Consider the following 20,153-nt stretch of genomic DNA (forward strand, 5'->3'; position numbering starts at 1 on the left):
AGTATGAAGAGAAGCCCAGGTGGCCACCTTGCAAATTTCCAATGTGGAAGCCTTCGACCTCTCTGCCCAAGAAACAGCTAAAGTCCTAGTGTAATGAGCTTTACAAACCCTAGGAGCCTCTTTACCTTAACTACATACGCCTCCCTAATACAATCCCTTAACCATCTAGCTAAGGAACTCTTAGAAGCCATTTGACCCCTCTTAAGACCCCCTAAGAGTACAAACAATCTTTCAGAAGATCTGAAATCTTTGATTCTTCTGAGACAAACCCTAAGTGTTCTTCTTACATCCAATTGAAGCAGCCATTGCTCTTTGTCATTGCTGGGGCTAAAGAAAAATGAGGGCCAAGAAACCTCCTGGTTTAGATAAATCTCAGATGCCACCTTTGGAAAATTTGAGGAACTGCCCGAAGAACAACTTTATTCCAAAGGAGCATTAGAAGTGCCCCATAAATCAAACCTGAGGCCACTCCAGAAGACATGATCCACTAAAAGAAATACAGTAAGGCACCATTACAGTCAAATAATGTGCTATCATTTACTGAAATGACCAAAACAGAAAACCATCAAGTCGTGACGAAAAAACAAAACGAAACAAAAAAACCAAATAAATATAATAACTAAATATCTTTTTTTCTCTGAAAATGCTTATGTCTCTACAAAATCTATTGTATCATATTCAAATTACTAAAAGCATGGCCAATTTAGCTAAATTGACGATATAATGGTAAACATCAAAGTAAAAAGTAAAATATTTAATCATCTTTATATTTTCTCTGTGTGATGTTAAGCACCTGGATACTTTTAAAACATCTGGACAATAAGAAAAAAAAAACAACCCTCACTTTCATCACATTGTTTTGGTTACATGGACATAGTAGGCAACTCTTTCCAAGATCTTTATTAGCAAAATATGCTCCAATCAAAAGAAATACACAGGAAACCAAATGACTTGATCTTTTTTTTTTTTTTTTTTCGCTATTCCCTCCCACACAAGATTTCCAAGCAAAACATTAACTATCAGGATAACTTAAGATGCATTTGGTTTCTTTAATCATCCATTTCAAGTAATCTTTTCCTTCCTGATTTAAAAAAAAAAACTATGCTTTTGATAAGAATTGATTAACTTGGCTGTACTGAATAAAACATTTAAGTTTTTCTTGACAATTTCCCTCAAGATCACTCTTTTCAGGGAGCCATTTATATAAAGTTATGTCAGATTAAATCAATCTTAGCTTTGTTTTAAAAAACATGAATTTCAACAATGAAGAACGCATATATCACAAGGGGATAGTCTAGTACTTAAGATATTTCTTATACCTGTCCTTCAAAATACCTTCCACATACTACGTTCAATAACCCACAACTGTATTTCTATAATGCATTCTTATTAATGTGAACTTGAGTTACTTTTATCTGCCATGCTGCTTATATGACAAATTTGGGTAAGGCAGTATATGTAGCATAATTATATATTTTCTCTGTTGATTTTATTCTTTAATGATAACTATTTCTCTCAAATATATAGCATTTGCAAGTCTCAACATTTCTTGGTCTTAATCTAAATAAGTTGGACCAGCCTTTCCTTTTCTCCTTTTATTCTGAAATCAGTATGTCAAACCTCTGCCTCAATCATTAGCCATTAAGTTTTGTATCTTCATAATACTTCTCTAAGACAATTCTGATTTTGAATTTATGCTGCTCTTTAAAGGAATAAAGTTCTTAAAATCCACCTAATTTCTCTAGAGCCTAGTGTTGGACCAATATGAGTCCAAAGAGGTAAGAGGCTATACGTGTTGGAGTCCACTCTATTTCTTGATTCACACTTCAGAAAAGATCTGCTAGAGATGTGGATGAGAGATGCAAAATCATAGCCAACCATGGTGGATGAGTACCAACATCAACTGTCAACTGCTTGAGGCACCAACTTGTCACTAAAAAATTAGGATGTCATATTTATCTACTCAGATCTTTCTCTGACCCAGTCAGTTAAATCTAGAAGACCCGCTAGGGTTCATATTATCTCCTAATTAAATCTACTTTTCCATTCTGTCTTTTAATTTTCATATTTTCTGTCTTTATATTTTTATTATTTTCCTATTAGACTTTTTAATAGCTTTTAGAAACCTGAAATCCACCTCCATTTTTCTTCAAATTATCTCCAAACTTGAAAAAATGATCTACTTTACTTTATAATTTCACAGTGCTACTTAAATGTAATCTGACACATAGAAGTATAAGCTATGCTTAAAACGAAAGAAACTTAGACCCTATAACTTTCCCAATATTATTCACCCAGGCAAATTAACTAAAGAAATGGAAAAGTAAGCATATTAAAGTATATGTAATTTCTTACTAGGAAATTGGGTTTTGAAATCTTCTGATTGATTGTTAATCATCTGGTTTTCTCACGTCATTTTGCAAACGCAGCCACAAGCTCTATTAATTGTCCTTAACATGATATATGGTATCGTGCAAAAGAGAACTTTGTATGGTTTATTCTGATACAGATGAAAATATTTGGAAGTACAGATAGGAACACAGGGAACATATTTTAATTATCTAGATTTTGAAATCTAGAAACATTATTTCAACATACATGGCACAGTTTGCCTCGAAAGGATTTTGTGAAGACTAAACTTAAAACATTATATAATTATTATTACTTTTATAACAGCTCTCATTTACTGATTGTGACCTACTAGACATTCTTTTAAATACATAACACTAAATCATTGAATTCCCACAACCCTACATAACATAATGAGATCTGAAGCATGTAGTAGTAACAAAAGAGAGAGAGAGAGAGAGAAAGTTAGTTTAGTCCTACACCATCATTTTGAAGATGAGAAAACAGAGGTCTAAAAAAATGAACTATCTTGTCTAAAGTCATCTGGCAGCTAGTAGCAGAAGAGGAGATACTACATCATCCACTATGCTTGTTTTTTCCATAGGCTAGGCTGTGTTTCTCTGAATTAAAAAAAAAAAAAATCTGATTTTATCTAAAGATCATCATCCAGAATTGACCTCCAATGCTTTGTTAATTAGAATTATGGAGTTTGCCACGTATAAAGGATGAAAATATAATTATATGGTGTGTATTATATTTAATATTTATTTAAAGGATTCTATCATGCATTTTTTTTCAAGTAATGGTATAGATTTAGTGGCAGGAAGTGAAAACAGAGAGAAGAGTTGATTTACAAATTTAAACAAAGGAGCATGTTACCTGAAGGATTTCTGGGTGTCTTGAGTGATATAAATATTTCTTCCAATAATTCTTCAACATTTTCTTCCAGCTTCAAAAAGGATTTTACGAGCTGTGCTAAGAATTTGAGTTCATTTATGGAGAGGAAAAAGTTTCTTCCTTTCTGTGAACATTCGGGTGTAACTGTGAAAGAGAAGATCTATTTGTACATTTTATTTGTTTTCTCAGGAAATACTGAAACAATCTATGTGCTTCCATAAACCATCAAAACTAACAAGTTCAGTAAGTAAACCAAGTTTGTTATTAAGAAATGAATATAGGGGCGCCTGGGTGGCTCAGTCAGTTGAACGTCCAACTCTTGATTTTGGCTCAGGTCATGACCCCAGGGTCATGGGATTGAGCCTTGCATTGGGCTCTGCACTTATCTTTTAAGATTCTTTCTCTCCCTCTGCCACTTTCACGTTTGTGTTCTCTCTCTCTAAAAATTAAAAAAAAAATGCATATAAAATCTCCTAAAAGAGTCTTTTCTTTAGGGAAATTGGGGATGAGTATTCTGTTTGATACAACTATGACAACTAAATAATTATATTGATTCTCAGAGTTATAAACAGGAAGGTGATTTGTTGTTGTAAAATCATATACAATTTTATTTTTTTAAGTCTGTCACAACTTGAATCTAGTCACAAGGGAACATCACAAACCCAAATTGACAGAAAGTGTAGAAAACAGCTGGTCTGTACTCTTTAAAAGTGGTATGTCATGAAACACAGAGACTAGGAAACGTTCTAGTCAAAAGGAGTTTAAAAAGACATGACAACAGAAATCAATACATGATCAGTGTTTTATTTTACTTTATTTTTTTTACAAAGAACATTATTGGGATAATTTGGTAAAATGTGAGTAAGGTCTACAATCTGATGCTCTTATTTCATGATTGTTAATTTTCTGATATGGATAACTATACTGTGATTATGAAAGAGAATGCCCTTGTTTTTAAGAAATATAGTGAAGCATACAAGGACAAATATCTGTAATTTATTCTCAGTTCAGGAAAAAAAAAAAGTTTTCAGAGACAGTGAATGCAAAGGTGGAAATGTGGTAAATTATTAACATTTGATGAATCTGGATAATTTTTGCAAGTATGAAATTAAAATAAAAATTTAACTTAAAAGAAAAAGTGACAAGACAAAAGGAGTTTTCAAGACCTTAGAAGGATTCCTCCTATATCATTAAAAAGAAGCAACCTAATTGTTAAATCTAGACTACATATTTCATGAAATCATGTTTAAAAATGATTAATTTTTTAAGTAATTGTGATATCTATTGCTTTCATAAGAACAAAACAACTTAAAATAAATAAAGATTGATTTTTCCCTTTTATAATTAGTGTTTTCTTCTTTTGTAATTACATCACACTACCATCTGAATACAGAAAAATATCTTAAACTTCAAGCATATGGAGAATAGAACTAACCTCACCAAATGACACTGTGGACCAAGTTTTCAAAGATTTAAAGAATTCTTCTTTATTAATGTCACTTCTTAAAACATACATGGCATTTAAGAACTATCTTCAGGCTTAATAACAAATTGAAAAATCTGCACTCTTGTAAGGTAAGCATACAATCCCTTTGGTGAGAAAACACGTGGAAAGTCTCTTAGAAATAATGTAAGACCTGGTGATTCCATGTGAAAAAGTTTACCTTCATCACATGGATCTAAAAGGAGGGTTCCAAACATGTGACAATTTAATGGGTAATCCACTTCATTTCAGTTACATTTTAAAACGTTGGCATCAGACTTGTAACCGTATGATAGAGGTTTTCACTGAGGACCAAAAATGTCATGGTACCTCTGCGGATAATTTGAGAGAGACCCTGTCAGCCAATTTAAACAGTGGAATTTAATCCTGTTTTTGAAGCGTAAAACAAGGCTTTAAAAAAAACCCAAAAAAACCCACAAGTGTCTACAAAAACTATTTCATCTCTAAATTGATATTAGGCCCACATACATTAAAGTCTACCTCTAAACAGCCCTGCTCACACCTGTCATTCACCCACAAGCATGCCAGAGAACATAAACATGGACGATCAGCATATAACTAAGATTCTACCATGAAAATCATGACCCCAAAATGAAAAGAAAAGAGAATAAATATACTGTGAATCATTTAGCTGTTGTTTGACTCTCATTTTGCCTGTTTGATTTCTTTTAGGCTTTGCTCATGTGGTTGAAGGGTCTGGTTTAACCTTCTAAATCTTAAAGGTGTTCCTTTGGAACTAAATATAAGCCAAATTTTCAGACTTGAAGAATTCTTCTTCATTCTTTAATAGTTTAGCTAGAAAAATAAGGCTTTGTGTAGCTCCATTCTCGTTACAAGTATTGTATTTATAAAGTAAGCAAAGAAACACACACCTTCCTAAAACATCTTTGAGGGACCAAACCCTCTAACCTAACAGTGCTACTTGTTTAAAAAATAGTAAGGTTGGGGCACCTGGGAGGCTCAGTTGGCTAATCGTCTGACTTTGGCTCAGGTCATGATTTCATGATTCATGGGTTCAAGCCCTGGGTCAGGCTCTGTGCTGGCAGCTCAGAGCCTGGAGCCTGCTTTGGATTCTGTGTCTCCCTGTGTCTCTGCCCCTCCCCTTCTTGGTTCTCTCCCTCCCTCTCTCTCTCTCTCTCTCTCAAAAATAAATAAACATGAAAAAAAATTATGTAGGGCCTGAGGATTCCATATGAAGAGGTCTTACCTTCATGATCTGGATTTAGAATAATCTTGTATTGCAGAAATTTAACAATATTGAATGCTAAAGGCTTTTCAATTCAATGCATCTTTACAACTTCATAGTGAAAGAGGACAGAAAAATATGTGTGACCTAAATCTAATCATTTTTGTCCCCAAGAAGCAATGATTATGGTAGAGGTCCATTAATTAGTAGTCCTTATTTCCTATTACTATTAGCTCAGTGTTCTCCCAAGGGCTATTGTGAAGGTTCTTAATTTATGGAAAAATAATTCTGTGATAAATTCATTTTGTGGAAGTCCATTTAAAGCAAAATTAAACACAAAGGATGGACTAGCATAGCCCAAACTTGTCTTATTTTCCCTACAATATCTCCCAGGACTAGAGTTCTACTCATCACATCTTAGCTCATAATTTCTATTTGCCTACACATACCTATTTTTCTGTTTCTCAGACTCTTCACTGTCAACAAAATTAGGAAAGGGTTTCCCCTTTTACTTTTGCTTTCAGTCAATTAATGTTTTTTTCCTCTTTCTTTCACCATTCTGTTTGTCCAACTCACCTCCCCAGAAAATCTTACCTGAATACAATCAATTCATCTTCCCTGCTAAACTAATCTGGCCTTTTATCTATTTTTTTTTTCCTAAACATTATATGACTGTCTTCTTTCAAGAAACTTTGGGCATACAGGCTTATCCACAGGCAAATATGTTTAGCTGTCCACCAATCACTGCTATAAAATACCTGAAATAATGATTGTCAGTTTATTATAGGATGAGTTTTATGATTCTTAAAAAATATAAAATTCTTCTAAATCCTAATAATATTATAAACAAAGGTTACATTTCCATCTTAGGGTAAGACTTTGATTTACCATTAACTAACAAAGAATAAGTCCATGTTGAGGGTTTTTCCCCCCTCCCCCATATTATTTTAATAAAAATTTTTCTAAAATATGATTCCCTGCTTTATTATTTAGTATTTAGAACACAATTAAAATTTTTCTTCATGACAGAGTTATGATAAAAGTTTTTTATATGCTCCACTGAAAGATGAATATCTGTCCCTCATCAAAGGGCATTTCTCAAACCTCATTCTACAAGGATTCTATGATCAAATAGGTTTAGGAATCACTACATACTAAATGCTACTTAAAGAGACCCGCAATGCAAATCAGCATATTAAAATCTATTTACTTTTATAATAATGTAAATTTAAAAAAAAACAATGTTTCTCAAACTTTTTTGAGACACCAGTTTACCAACAAATCTATTAACTTTTGGGATGTTCTCAAACAGCAGTGTTGTATAGGGCACACTGGTTTAGATTACAGAACTACTTGAGTCTTTATATCTGACTTGTAGTCTTTCCTCCAATTGTTAGACCTTTAGCAGAGGGTTCTTGTTGCTGGCTTTGTGACTGATTTTACCAGTATTTGCTTCCATTTGTAAACTACTGCTCCTCATAGCATCATAGTATTCTGCAGACCCCTTTGAGAAACTAATCAAAGTCTCCTAAATCCCTATGGACCCTCTCATTGAAAAAAAAAAAAAAAGAAAAGAAAAAAGAAAAAAATCTATGTAGTCATTGTTTCAGGGCTTAAACAGAACCACCTGAAGTCCATTATGGCTCTCACAGGGCACTGTGGTCCAGGACCTCCTGAATTGTTAAAAATGCATATATATTCCTTGGCCATCACCAGATGCCTGTTAAACAAGTGTCTCAATTGAGTTTTCCACCTATTGGAGTTTGAGACCACTGGCTGAGGAGTCCATGAGTTCTAGTTAAAAACTGTTATGTTGGGGCGCCTGGGTGGCGCAGTTGGTTAAGCGTCCGACTTCAGCCAGGTCACGGTCTCGCGGTCCGTGAGTTCGAGCCCCACGTCAGGCTCTGGGCTGATGGCTCAGAGCCTGGAGACTGTTTCCGATTCTGTGTCTCCCTCTCTCTCTGCCCCTCCCCCGTTCATGCTCTGTCTCTCTCTGTCCCAAAAATAAAAATAAAACGTTGAAAAATAAAAATAAAAAAAAAAACAACTGTTATGTAGAAAACTACTCTCTGGACATCAGAAAATCTGGGGATTTGGGTCTTAGCAAGTCAACCAAAGAGGTGCTATTGCGTAAAACAATGACTTAAAAGAGAAATGTTCCCTTTTTCCTGATTTCTGATTTTTTAAAAATTTCTGGAGGAAATATAGAACAATGGTAGGAAATTTCTAAAAGCATATCTTACACATCTGCTCTGGGCAAAAGAACTGCTCCTAGGAAAACACCCAAAGAATAGTTGTGGTTTTATAGACACATTCATCACAAATGTGAAATGATTTCCATGAGGCCCAAGATTATTTCCAGTGTATTCATCATAGTATTTCAAGAACACAGCATAATTTCTTACACAAAGTGGGCACTAAAAACAAAACAAAACAAACAAAAAAATTGGTTAAAAAAATAAATGTATGAAATTCCACAGGTCCTAGAAGTAGGTAGGTTTGTCTCAGAACAAAGAAAGATTTTATACCTCTTCCTGAAATGCATTCTTCAAAACAGTGACTATAGATTGAGTCAATAAATAAATAGATAAATAAACAAACACATGCATAAATAAATACAGTATTATATACACTTTTTTTTAGTATTTAGTTAGACAAAAGAAATTTGAAGATTATTTCTAAAATAGAAAATGTGTGCAAAATATATATAAACTCAATTATGAGCTGGGAACCTGATAGAGCATATTGATAAAACTGACTCTAAAATAGGATTTTTTTGTATGTGTTAACAAAAATAAAATTAAGGGTGCCTGGGTGGCTCAGTTGGTTGAATGTCTGACTCTTGGTTTCAGCTCAAGTCATGCTCTCAGGGTTATGGGATTGAGCCCTGCGTTGGGCTACACATTGAGCATGGAGCCTGCTTGGGATTCTCTCTCTCTCTCTCTCTCTCTCTCTCTCTCTCCCTCCCTCCCTCCCTCCCTCCTTCCCTCTGCCCATCTCCCTAGGTCGCACGCTCTCTCTAAAAAAAATAAAAATAAAAACATTATATATACTTTAGGTAACATCGTATGCCAACTATACACAAATAAAAAAGAGTATACTTAAGAAAAATATCTCACCACGAAAAAATATGCACAGATATTCATAGAAATATTGTTCTAAAATTAATTAAAAAAACCTCTCTTCAAATATATATACACACACATATATATACATATGCATCATAATATACATATATATGGATATATCACTCATAAAGAATATAGACTATAGACTCTACACTTACAAGTGTTTTTCACCTAGTGACTAATAGTTAGAATCTTAATTCCATTCTCTGATAGCAAAATTAAGGAAATTGAAAACAAATCTTGAGAAACATTAGGGCTCCTCACACTTGATCCACAACAAAGGAGTATTTGGATTAATTATCAAAGTCCAGCTAAATCAGACAAACCATAAAAGTACAGGTAGTTGCTGAAAGAACACATATTATTTTTCAAAACCATTAGCAACAGAATTCTTGTTAATAATAGCATTAAGATACAGGAGAAAATGAGAAGCTTGAAAATCAGATAATCTGAAGCTGGTGGATCAGTATAATAGGATAAAAGAAGCACATTTTAGTTTTCCCAAGAAAAACGAACACTAGCCACTCTATTATTGACCGTAAATGGATCCATTTTCAGTGAGGCGTATTCTTGGTGCCACCAGACAAATGATGTAAAAAAGAGGTAACACACAAAAGCTACTGGAAGGCTCATTATTGCAGATGAAATTCATGGCATAATCCAAATGGAATATATTTATTTCAGTAAAGAAAACTTTTTAACAATATTACAAAAGAAGTCAGCAGGGACCACATGGGAACAAATAATAAGCAGTACTTTTCCCAGTACCCAAGTCACTTCCTGAGAGCAGGTGGGACTTTGGAGTACACTGTCATATTCCAGAAGCCTGACTGAGCACTGTGCCTCCCGGAGCGCCTGCGCCTGCCTCCATGGAGCCACACAGCAGGGGAAGGAAAGAATGCACACACTATGTCTCCAAGTGTGTAAGGAATCTTCTTTGTCATGTTAGCCTAATAAGAACCTGGAAAATCATGGACAACCTACAGGCATTTCTTTTTGTCACAATAAAGAAGAAATTAAAGCTATTTTCCCCTTTTGCTTTGGCATTATTTTTTTTAACTTTTAGTAATTTTTCAAATATATACAAGTAGGAAAACATTTTCTTAAATGTTTATGTATTTAAAAAAAAAAATTTTTTTTTCAACGTTTATTTATTTTTGGGACAGAGAGAGACAGAGCATGAACGGGGGAGGGGCAGAGAGAGAGGGAGACACAGAATCGGAAACAGGCTCCAGGCTCTGAGCCATCAGCCCAGAGCCCTACGCGGGGCTCGAACCCACGGACCGTGAGATCGTGACCTGGCTGAAGTCGGACACTTAACCCACCGCGCCACCCAGGCGCCCCTGTTTATGTATTTTTGAAGGAGCTAGAGACAGAGTGTGAGTGGGGGAAAGGCAGGGAGAGAGGGAGACGCAGAATCTGAAGCTGGCTCTGGGCTCTGAGCTGTCAGCACAGAGCCCGATGTGAGATCATGACCCGAGCCGAAGTCGGAGCCTTAACTGACTGAGCCACCCAGGCGCCCCAGAAAATATTTGAAATAAAACTAAGAAAGGAGTATTTCCACCTTAGTTTTCAAACTGAATTTATTATTTCTTATCTCGTCAGGAAGCTTCCATATGTACCACCCAAAACAGGGTAAAACTTTAAAATGAACTGAGTAAATGGATGAGAGACTGAATATGTGATTGAAAGGGTGAAGTGTGGAGGGCACCTTTTGGGATGAGCACTGGGTGTTGTATGGAAACCAATTTGTCAATAAATTTCATATAAAAAAAAAAAGTTAAAAGACAAAACAAAAAAAAAAAAAAAAAAAAAAAAGAAAGGGTGAAGTGTTTATCTTTGAAGTGAAGTGAAAATGCAACTCAACACAAGCTGAATGTGTGGAAATTTCAACACCCCAGAGATAAGTATCAGGACCCTTCTTTATGGTGAGACAATGGAGAAGGAATTATAGGGAAAGCTGAGCCTCATAAAAGTTCATGAATCTGGGGAAATGGCTGGTTCGGTAGGTGGAGCATGCGACTCTTGATCTCAGGTTGAAAGTCCGAGCCCCATGATGGGTGTAGAAATTACTTAAAAATAAAATCTTAAAGGGGCGCCCAGGTAGCTCAGTCGGTTAGGCGTCTGACTCTAGATCTCAGCTCAGGCCGTTATGTTAGAGTTGTCAGTTGAAACCCCATGCTGGGCTCTGCGCTGGGTGGGAAGCCTACTTAAAAAAAAAAAAAAAAAAAAAAAAGTTAAAAAAAATTTCTTGTAAAGGTTAATGAATCTGAATTGGAAATCAGAAAACATTAAACTCTTAAAAACTGGAAGTTAGACTCCTCTGAGTCTCTCTGTCTCTCCCCACTTCCATTTTTCCCTCATGTTTTATTATATGGAATACTGTTCATAGCACCACTACCTGAAGTACAGGAGGTAATAGAGTGGAGTAGCTAACATGTGGAATTACGAGCCATATGGCCTGGGTTCAAATCCTGACACTACTCTCTCCCAGCCATGTGACTTTGGACAGTTATTTAGTCTTTCTATGACTCAACAGCGCATGAGGTTTAACTGAGTTAACATCTCAGAGCAGTAACTGAGGGGTAGTGCGTCCTGTATAAATGTTAGATATTATTATCATTTCCTTTGAGAAGCCTGCCCTCAGATCCTACACCAACTTACTTTCCTTTTCTACATGCTCTTTCTTATTTTACCTCACACATACCTTCATTTTGGCACTTACTATGTCACATTGTAATTATAAGTTTGGGAGATGTGTCCTGAAACTTTAATCTCCTCAAGGGAGAGATACTTTTTCCCCATTACTGCATTCCCACTATTCATCAGAGTGCCTACATGAATGAATGACCAGAATTATACATACTGGTGAGTATCAGAGACAAAACCAACTGCTTTTAACTCATTTTATTTAGCTTTTTCTCCCTGCCATAAACATGGTTCTTTAGTAAAATACTAACATTAAATGAGTTTCACATTAATTACTATATGCCAATTTGAACAGGAAATGTTCGGAGGAGAAAGAACTAGAAACATATCAGAGATCTTATTACTGTTATTAAATGGACTCAACCATCTCTAAGCTTAAACACTCATAAAGTTGCATGGGGGCCCACTCCAAGACCTTCCACTGCTTCTTTGCTATGTGGGTTCTTCAAACCCACATATGGGGGTTTTGATTTTGTGTGGGTGTGGTCATCATCTTTTTTAGAATCTAAGTTAGGCACCCATGTTCATAGAAATAATGTTTTGCATACAGCTTTGGGAGATTCCCAGATCCTTTAAGGCCTTAGGGTTCTACTTGATCAGCTTGAGGCCCTCTGCCTTGGTCTGCTTGACTTTATGACAAGTAGGCCCCATAGATCCCTCCCACTATGGGAACCTATAGCCCCTAAAAATTCTACTTCCCTTGCAAGAAGGATAAGTCTAGTCTAGCTTCTACCTTATAATCTTTTCACACTTTCCGTGTGATAAAATAAAGGTCTCAACATTTACACAGACAGCTAACCCTCCTGACTTCTGTGACATAGGTCCTGGGTAAGGTGAGGGAATAAACTGAGGAATAACTAATACTCCATCCTTTCAGGAACTTAGACAAACACACAGATGAGCACTACCTGGCCACTGCATAGATAATCGTATATGACAACTGAAACATTCTATTATAAAAAACTGGGTTGCTAGTATATACTTCATCTGCATTTTTATATCTTTTTTCTCTGACTGTTCTGGGCCCAGGTAGTTGCGACACTTAATTTTATATCCATTGACAGGATCACTATTCATGATCTAAAGGCAGGTAGACATATGGACAGAGAAAATTGCTGCACTTAAAGCCTCACAGCCCACCAAAAGCTCCCACATGAGAGAGAGGTTTGCTGTTCCCTTTGGAGGGACCCACACAACAAACAAATATCCCTTTCCTTCCCATATCAAGAATCACCTAGCCGACTAACGAGGATAGAGTCACCTTGAAGCTATTCTTCTGGGTCAATGAGAAAAACTGAAAAGAAACTGCTTCTATTATTACCCTTTATTATTCCCTAGCCAACACTGGCTCCACTGGATGATACCTAAACGTATTCCTAAATGATAACAAATTCTCCCACACTCCATTCCATCTTCTCTGGCAAAAGCTGTCAGTATTACATTAACAAGGGATCGGACTTCTTGCTCATATGCCAAGGGTATAATGCTTGTAGCCCTCTCCTATTTTCTACCTTTCTTATTTTGTTTTTTTGGCTGAGAACATGAGAGAATATCTGACTCCTGATGTGGCCACCAGGAGTTGAAGATGCTAATCTAAGAATGGCTTACATTTGAATCCAGCCAAAATTGAGAACCATACCCGGGGCAAATTTCTGAATATTTTCTCAGCTGGCTTTTGTTTTAGGCTAGTTTAACTCCCAGTTATAAATACTTAGATATGCTGACCTTCTCAGGGAACAGCTTAATAAAAAGACATTTCTAGTATAATGAAATGAGGTTTAAATTCTAAGTACTGTATGCTAATAGCACATCATTAATGAAGTATCTTCCTAATATCCCTTTCTTAGCCTCAAATTTTGCTAAAGTTCAGTTAATTATATCTCTCACCATATGTGTTACTTTCTATTATCATGACCAAAAATTAACCAATAGAAAAACCTTAAACTAAATTAACAATTCATTTTTACTATTGTCTAAGGTTGTATTGGAGAATTGATATTTCATTTTTAAAGGAATATACCATGACAGAGATGTTACATTATCGACTCTTAGTATAACATATTAGAAACTAATTTTAAAAATTTAGCACTGGGATAAAAATCATGCCATCATCAAAAAGATGGATTTAAGTCAAGACACCTGCTGAGTCTGTGCGCCTCCTAATATATTTTCTAATTAAATTCTAACCTTTCAAAATTGAACACTTTTCCTCTTTTATATTAAAAAATAAAGACTAAGGTTCTCTTCACACTTTTTGTCAGAGAGGCAAATTATAATGCTTATGAATGTATGTTAAAATTAGTATGGAAAGAGATAGCCATGGTGATAAGAGCAATCTCTTGTACCAACCGAGGAAGTTGTAGTCATGAGCTCATTACTCTAACAGAGACTAGGGCAGGTCCTAGACTTCGGGATGCCATTTCCCAGGTGTGATGGCACCTCACACAGCAAATTTTGTGGTTAAGTTTACACTTTTAGCTGCCCCCCTCACCTGACAAATAGCTATCCAGACATAGAGGCAAGGTCATATTTCCCTCAAAGTTCACAGAGGACTTTGGAGAACCTTGGCAGCAGATATCATCTTTTACAGTCTTCCTCAAGACCTACGAACTACAGAAACTACCTTTAAGTGCGTTTCCCTTGCTAATTCAACCAAAGATTTCCCTTGTGCCTATAATGCACTAGGTACCAGGTAGCATACGACTCATGGTGACCCATCCCAGAGGAACAGAGTAAGCTCTCAAAAAGCAAGACAGAGGTGACTAACAAGAGTCATACCTCAGACCTATCACCATCAGCTCCTGTGGCCATGCCCGTCTCTTCAGAATAAATTTATCCCCCTTTATTTAAGTTCAGGCAGGAAGAAAAGCATTAGGTTCAATATATAAGAAAAATTCAGAGTGAAGAAAAATGCAAGGATAAAGAACTAGTTGAAGAAATTATCAGGAGTCGATGGTCATCCTATTTTGATATAAATGGTCAATGCTGGGCTCTATTGTCTTGTTAGGGTTTGTTCCCTGGGAACATTTTCTAATTGAAAAAAAAGTGAATACAAATACATGAAAATTAAACAACTAGACTTTGTTTTTTGATATACAAGCAAATCTTAGATGTATTTGATTTTTATATCATAATAAAAAATGAAATTGTTCAATAAACACAGTATTTTAGAATTCAACTTGCATTGCATTTTTGGGTACAGGGTTGTTGGCAGCTGGGTGTGAAGAAGAAGAAAGAAAGGCAGGAGTAGATAGAAAAAGAGAAAGGCAGTAGGAGACTAGAAGGCAATGTTCTCAAACAGAGAACACTGTATTACAGTTTGTGGACAATTTGGCCCATAGCCTGTCTTGGTATGGTCTGTGAGCTAAGCTGGCTTTTTTCCTTTGTAAATGGATGAGAGAAAAATCAAAAGAAGAAGAGTATTTAATGATATGTGAAAATTATATGAAATTCAAGTTTCGGTGTCCATAAATAAAAAGTTTCATTGAAACAGCCACACTGATTCACTTATTTATTGTCTGTGGCTGGCCTGTGCCACAGTGCAGAGTTGAGTAGTAGAGACACAGGCTGTACAGCCTGCAAAGCCTAAAATATTAACTCTTTATCCCTTTGCAGAAAGGGACAACCTCAGCCCTGGACAAGTAGGAAGAATGCGAAAGAGAGAAACAGTCAGGGATAAGTTGACACACAAAGGGAGAAAGCAGGGCTAAAAAGGGGCAGCGAGATAAAAATGGTCTTCTAGGTGGTTTCTTTGTATCTTTCTCCCCATTCAGGTAATCTTATCTATTACTGGACAAGTTCTATTTCTTCAGTGGCTCTCTCTAGTTACTTTGCTGCTCTACAAACTTTAACAAGACCATGTATAATTGAGACATCAATGACTGTTTTTCAAGACCCTGTAACCTTTCCTCACGTTACATATCTCATCACTCATTCAGTCCACCATTTATTTGGCATCTTAGTTTTTGTCTGCCTAACACTTTCCTCTTCCTTCTGGTAACAAGCTGATGATCCCTTGGCCAAGCAGAGGTTTTCCTTGAGACTTTCTGAACTGAAGTACAAGGGAAGCTGTTGGGACGTAAGCAGGAAGCTCCTAGGGTGCACATACTCTATTCAGTGGAATCACCACTGGTCTGACAACACCTCGTGGGGAGAAACCCAGGCGACAGATAATGCAATACACTAGAAAGCGAAGTTTCAGCTGCTCAGGTTTCCAGAAATCCTCCAATCCCTATCTTTCCAGAGGTTTAAATGTTTAGCTCTTTCTTCTCTTGTGTGAACTACCATGTTAGTTTTAAATAAATGCTCATCTCTCTCTCTCCTTCTCTGCTTTTTTTTTTTTTTTTTTTTTTTTTTTTTTTTTTTTTTGTATAAGAAGTAGAGATGAGGAATGGAAGAACAAAGCTGTCACTTGCACATTCAGAGTCCTGGCTAATGCCTTCATCAGTTACATATATCTCTTATGTGCCAGTCACAGTACTCTCCACTGTCTCAAACAGTAACCCCTACTGCTGGTACCGCTGAACTGCAAGGGAACCTCTTTCTCTTTCCATCTGCTTATACAAGGGCTACTCATCCTTCAAGGCCAAATTCAAGGCCATATTCTTCATGAAGTTTTGCCAGCTTGCTCTCCCTCACAGTAAAACCTCCCTTTTATGAATTCCTAATGTACTTAAAGAGACAAATTAGTTGCTAATTAATTTAATATGGTATTATATGCTTTTTCCCTCACATATGGCTTGATGGGTTAGTCTTTCTCACCCTTTCTCTAGGTGTTAGCCCTAGATTTGAAAGTACTTGAAGACACCAAATAAAAGTAGACTTTAAATTGATTTCAAACTTCAGAAAAGATTGCCTTAAGGAAAGTAGTTATTCTCCAAAGGAATATTATTAGCTACTGCTGAGTTGAGCTGGGGGTGTGAGTGGGTGATAGAGAGTAGGAACAGAAGAAGGTATCTTCTTGGAAGTCTTGGGAGTGAATGCTGAGATGGGAGAAGCCAGAAGACCTGAGAAACCAGGCCCGGGTGTTCTTCTTACTGTTGTGTCTTCCAAATAAACCCTCTACTCTGTATACATCCCCTACTCTGCATTATAGGAAAGCACCAGGGAGTGAACACTGTCGCTCAACTCTTCCCGCTTTCTGCTTCTCCAGATCTCGCTCACCCTGCAACCAATTCAGTTTCATGTCATCTGTCATCTTCATCACCCTGGACAGCAGAAGGGACCCCTACCTGCTGGAATCACTTTCTCAGAGCTCTGCAACTGCTTGTCTGCATAACTTCCAGCAGCTTTTCACATTCGCATTTTATTTCTCTATCTATATAGGAAGTGTGGGTCTTATACTTTTTGGAATCCCCATTCATCTTAGCACAATATTTTTAAAATATTGTAGAGGCTCAATTAGTAAGTTGATAAGTTGTCTCCTACATTATACCTCCAGACACTGATTTATTTCAAGAAAACGATGCAGTTAAAAAAATATATTCACTGAACTCCTGTTGTGTGCTAGGCAGTGGATTGGGTGCTGAGGAAAATAAATACTACTTGCCCTTGAGGTGCTTAGAGTCCATATGGGGAGACAGACCCCTAATTAGATATTTTAATAGAATATGCTAAGAGCTTTGAGAAAGGCATACGGAGATGCTGTGGGAGTATGGATTAGGGGCTCTAGCTCGGAGAAAGCTTCCTGGAAGAAATGACACATGAGCTGTCATAAAGGATCGATGGGAATTAGGCAAAGAAGGGAAGGGAAGAGGGTAAGGAGGTGAGAGAGAGCACAGCATGAGCGGGGCTGTCAGTTTCATGTTGTCAGAGAGTGAAAAATATGAGGTGTGTAGAGGCACGAGATGAGGCTGGAGAACGCAGGTGCTAGGTCAAGGAAGGCTTGGTTTCTAATGCTGAAGAGCTGGGGCTGTATGCTGACAGTGATGAGGAGCCAGTGAAGGGCCTTCAATGGGGAGTGGCATGTGCTTGTCAGATGTTTCAGAAAATACAAGCATAAGGGCAAGGAATCCAATAAAAAAGATTTTTTTTAACAGTCCAAATGAGAGATGATGAAGACCGAAATCGGGCCTTGATGGCAAGAAGGGAGAGTAGATAGACTTGAAAACATTTAGGTGACACGGCAAATTAAAGAATCTTGGTAATTCTTTTGACGGTGGGGAGGTGGGCAGAAGGGGGAAATGAGTCACGGTTTCTGCCTGAGTGATTATTAGTGACATTAACTTGGGCTGGGGAAGAGGAACAGGGATTAGGGGGAATGAAGAGGAGTTCTGTTTTATCCATGCTGTATTTGGAGTGCCTGTGGACCATCCCAGGGACCAGCTGAGCAGGCATTTATTTAGCTCTGGAAATACACAAGCTCCAGTGGGGGGAATCAGTGCAGGACCTACATCAGGTAGCCCTTCCAACACAGTGATGGTTGGAGTCAAGAGGATAAAAAAGAGAGAATCTACATGCATCTATTATTTTAACTTAGTCTGATTTCATTACTATTGCTTATTTTGAAATTGGAAAATGTTAATATAGCACTTCCAGAGAATATTATATGAAAGATTCTGAAGACAAAATTATTCAATGAGAAATTGACAAAAGTAACAAATAAGCAGCCCTTTGTCATGTACAGGTATTTAGGAACACCATATTCATATATGACAAGTCACATTTTCAGTTTAATGCTATGTATGTATATATGTATATGTTTAAAATGATGATAACAAGGGGTGCCTGGGTGGCTCAGTCAGCTAAGCGTCTGACTCTTGATTTCAGCTCAGGTTATGATCTCACGGATCCTGAGCTTGAGTCCTGCGTCGGGCTTTGTGCTGACAGCGCAGAGCCTGCTTGGGATCCTCCCTCTCCCTCTCTCTCTGCCCCTCCCCTGCTCACTCATTCTCTCTCAAAATAAATAAATAAACTTAAAAAAAGAATGATAACAAAATGCTTAGTTTGTGCCAAACACTAAGTACATCTATATTAATACTTAGATACTATGAGGTAGATTTTGTTATCATGTCCATCTTACAGACTAAACTGACGCTCACAGAAGATAAGCAACCTGTCCAAAGCCATGTAGCTGTCAAGTGGCAAAGCTGGAATGCAAAGCCACGTCTCTCCAGCTGCAAAGCCCCCTACAAGACACCGAGCATTAAGTGTCCTTCCTACACCCCCATCCCTTTGCTGAGGGCCTTTTTTGGCAGCAATAAGACAGCTGACAAGACAGCAATAGCCTTGATAATCCAGGAGGAGGCAGGTGAGCACAGGAGTTTTAACACTTCAAAAAAAGTCATAATGATCTGATGTTCAAATGAATTCATGCATCAACTTAGATATTTATGCTTCTGAATAGTTGTAGTTAAAACCCAGTAAGTCTATTGATTTTGGAGGGCTATTTTGAGTTCACATACCAAATTTAATTAGCTTTTTCTTTGGCTCACCAATGTCTCTTCTAGAAATAAAACTTCAAAAGATACTCACACGAGCATACAAACAAAAAGAAACTGGGAAAACCCTAATATCTATCAACAGGAGTTAGTTAATTAAATAATGACATAATCATAAACACAATAGGTGGCAGCCCCTAAAAAGAATAATACAGATCATTTTGTACATATTAATACAAAAGAGGTCCATGATATAGTAAATTAAAAAAAATTGCAGAGGAATTTGTAGAATGTGCATATACAGTACATGCACACACATAAATGTGGAAGGACACACGTTAAACTGTAAAACAGGGATTACTTTAGGGTTTTAGGGTTAGGGGTAAAAGATCTATCACTGTTTAATTTATACATTTTAAACATACATGCATGTTTGATTAAATGCACACATGTGTGTGTATGTACGCATATTTCTCTAAAAGTGGGCATGTTGCTTTGGGGGAGAAAAAAATTAAGATTTTCTAAATCCATTGAGCCAACAACCTGATAAGACCAATTTAAATTTAGCCATATGCAAATCAATTATGCTACATCTCTATTAGGGAATATAGTTCTGCTGCAAAGAATGTCAAACCAAATTGCAATGACACGGGAGGAGGTCATGAAATTTTAATTGAAAAAAGCACAATGCAGAACAATATGTCTAGTTTGATCTCATTTTGAAAAATATAAATTTGTATATCAATTTTTACATGTGCATAGAAAAATTCTAGAGTATGAACAAAGTGTGAATAAGAGTGGTGATCCTGGAGACTGGGATTGGAGGGAAGGAAATGTGAGGACTTTGACCTTCTTCTTTTTTTTTTTTTTTTAATTTTTTTAATGTTTATTTATTTTTGACAGAGAGAGAGACAGCATGAGCGGGAGAGGGGCAGAGAGAGAGGGAGACACAGAATCCGAAGCAGGCTCCAGGCTCCGAGCTGTCAGCACAGAGCCCGACG

General features: G+C 36.7%; 1 protein-coding gene across 1 annotated transcript in view; it reads right to left on the bottom strand.

Moving 5' to 3' along the window:
* Window positions 1-20,153, bottom strand: part of KIAA0825 (KIAA0825 ortholog) — a 205,447-nt gene that overhangs the window by 98,538 nt on the left and 86,756 nt on the right. Inside the window, exon 7 of the mRNA XM_030324862.1 lies at window positions 3,229-3,390. Within this exon, the coding sequence (XP_030180722.1) occupies window positions 3,229-3,390 (162 nt within the window). The remainder of the gene's footprint in view (window positions 1-3,228; window positions 3,391-20,153) is intronic.

This window comes from Lynx canadensis, chromosome A1 (genome assembly GCF_007474595.2).
Source record: "Lynx canadensis isolate LIC74 chromosome A1, mLynCan4.pri.v2, whole genome shotgun sequence".
NCBI classification, from domain to species: Eukaryota; Metazoa; Chordata; class Mammalia; order Carnivora; family Felidae; genus Lynx; species Lynx canadensis.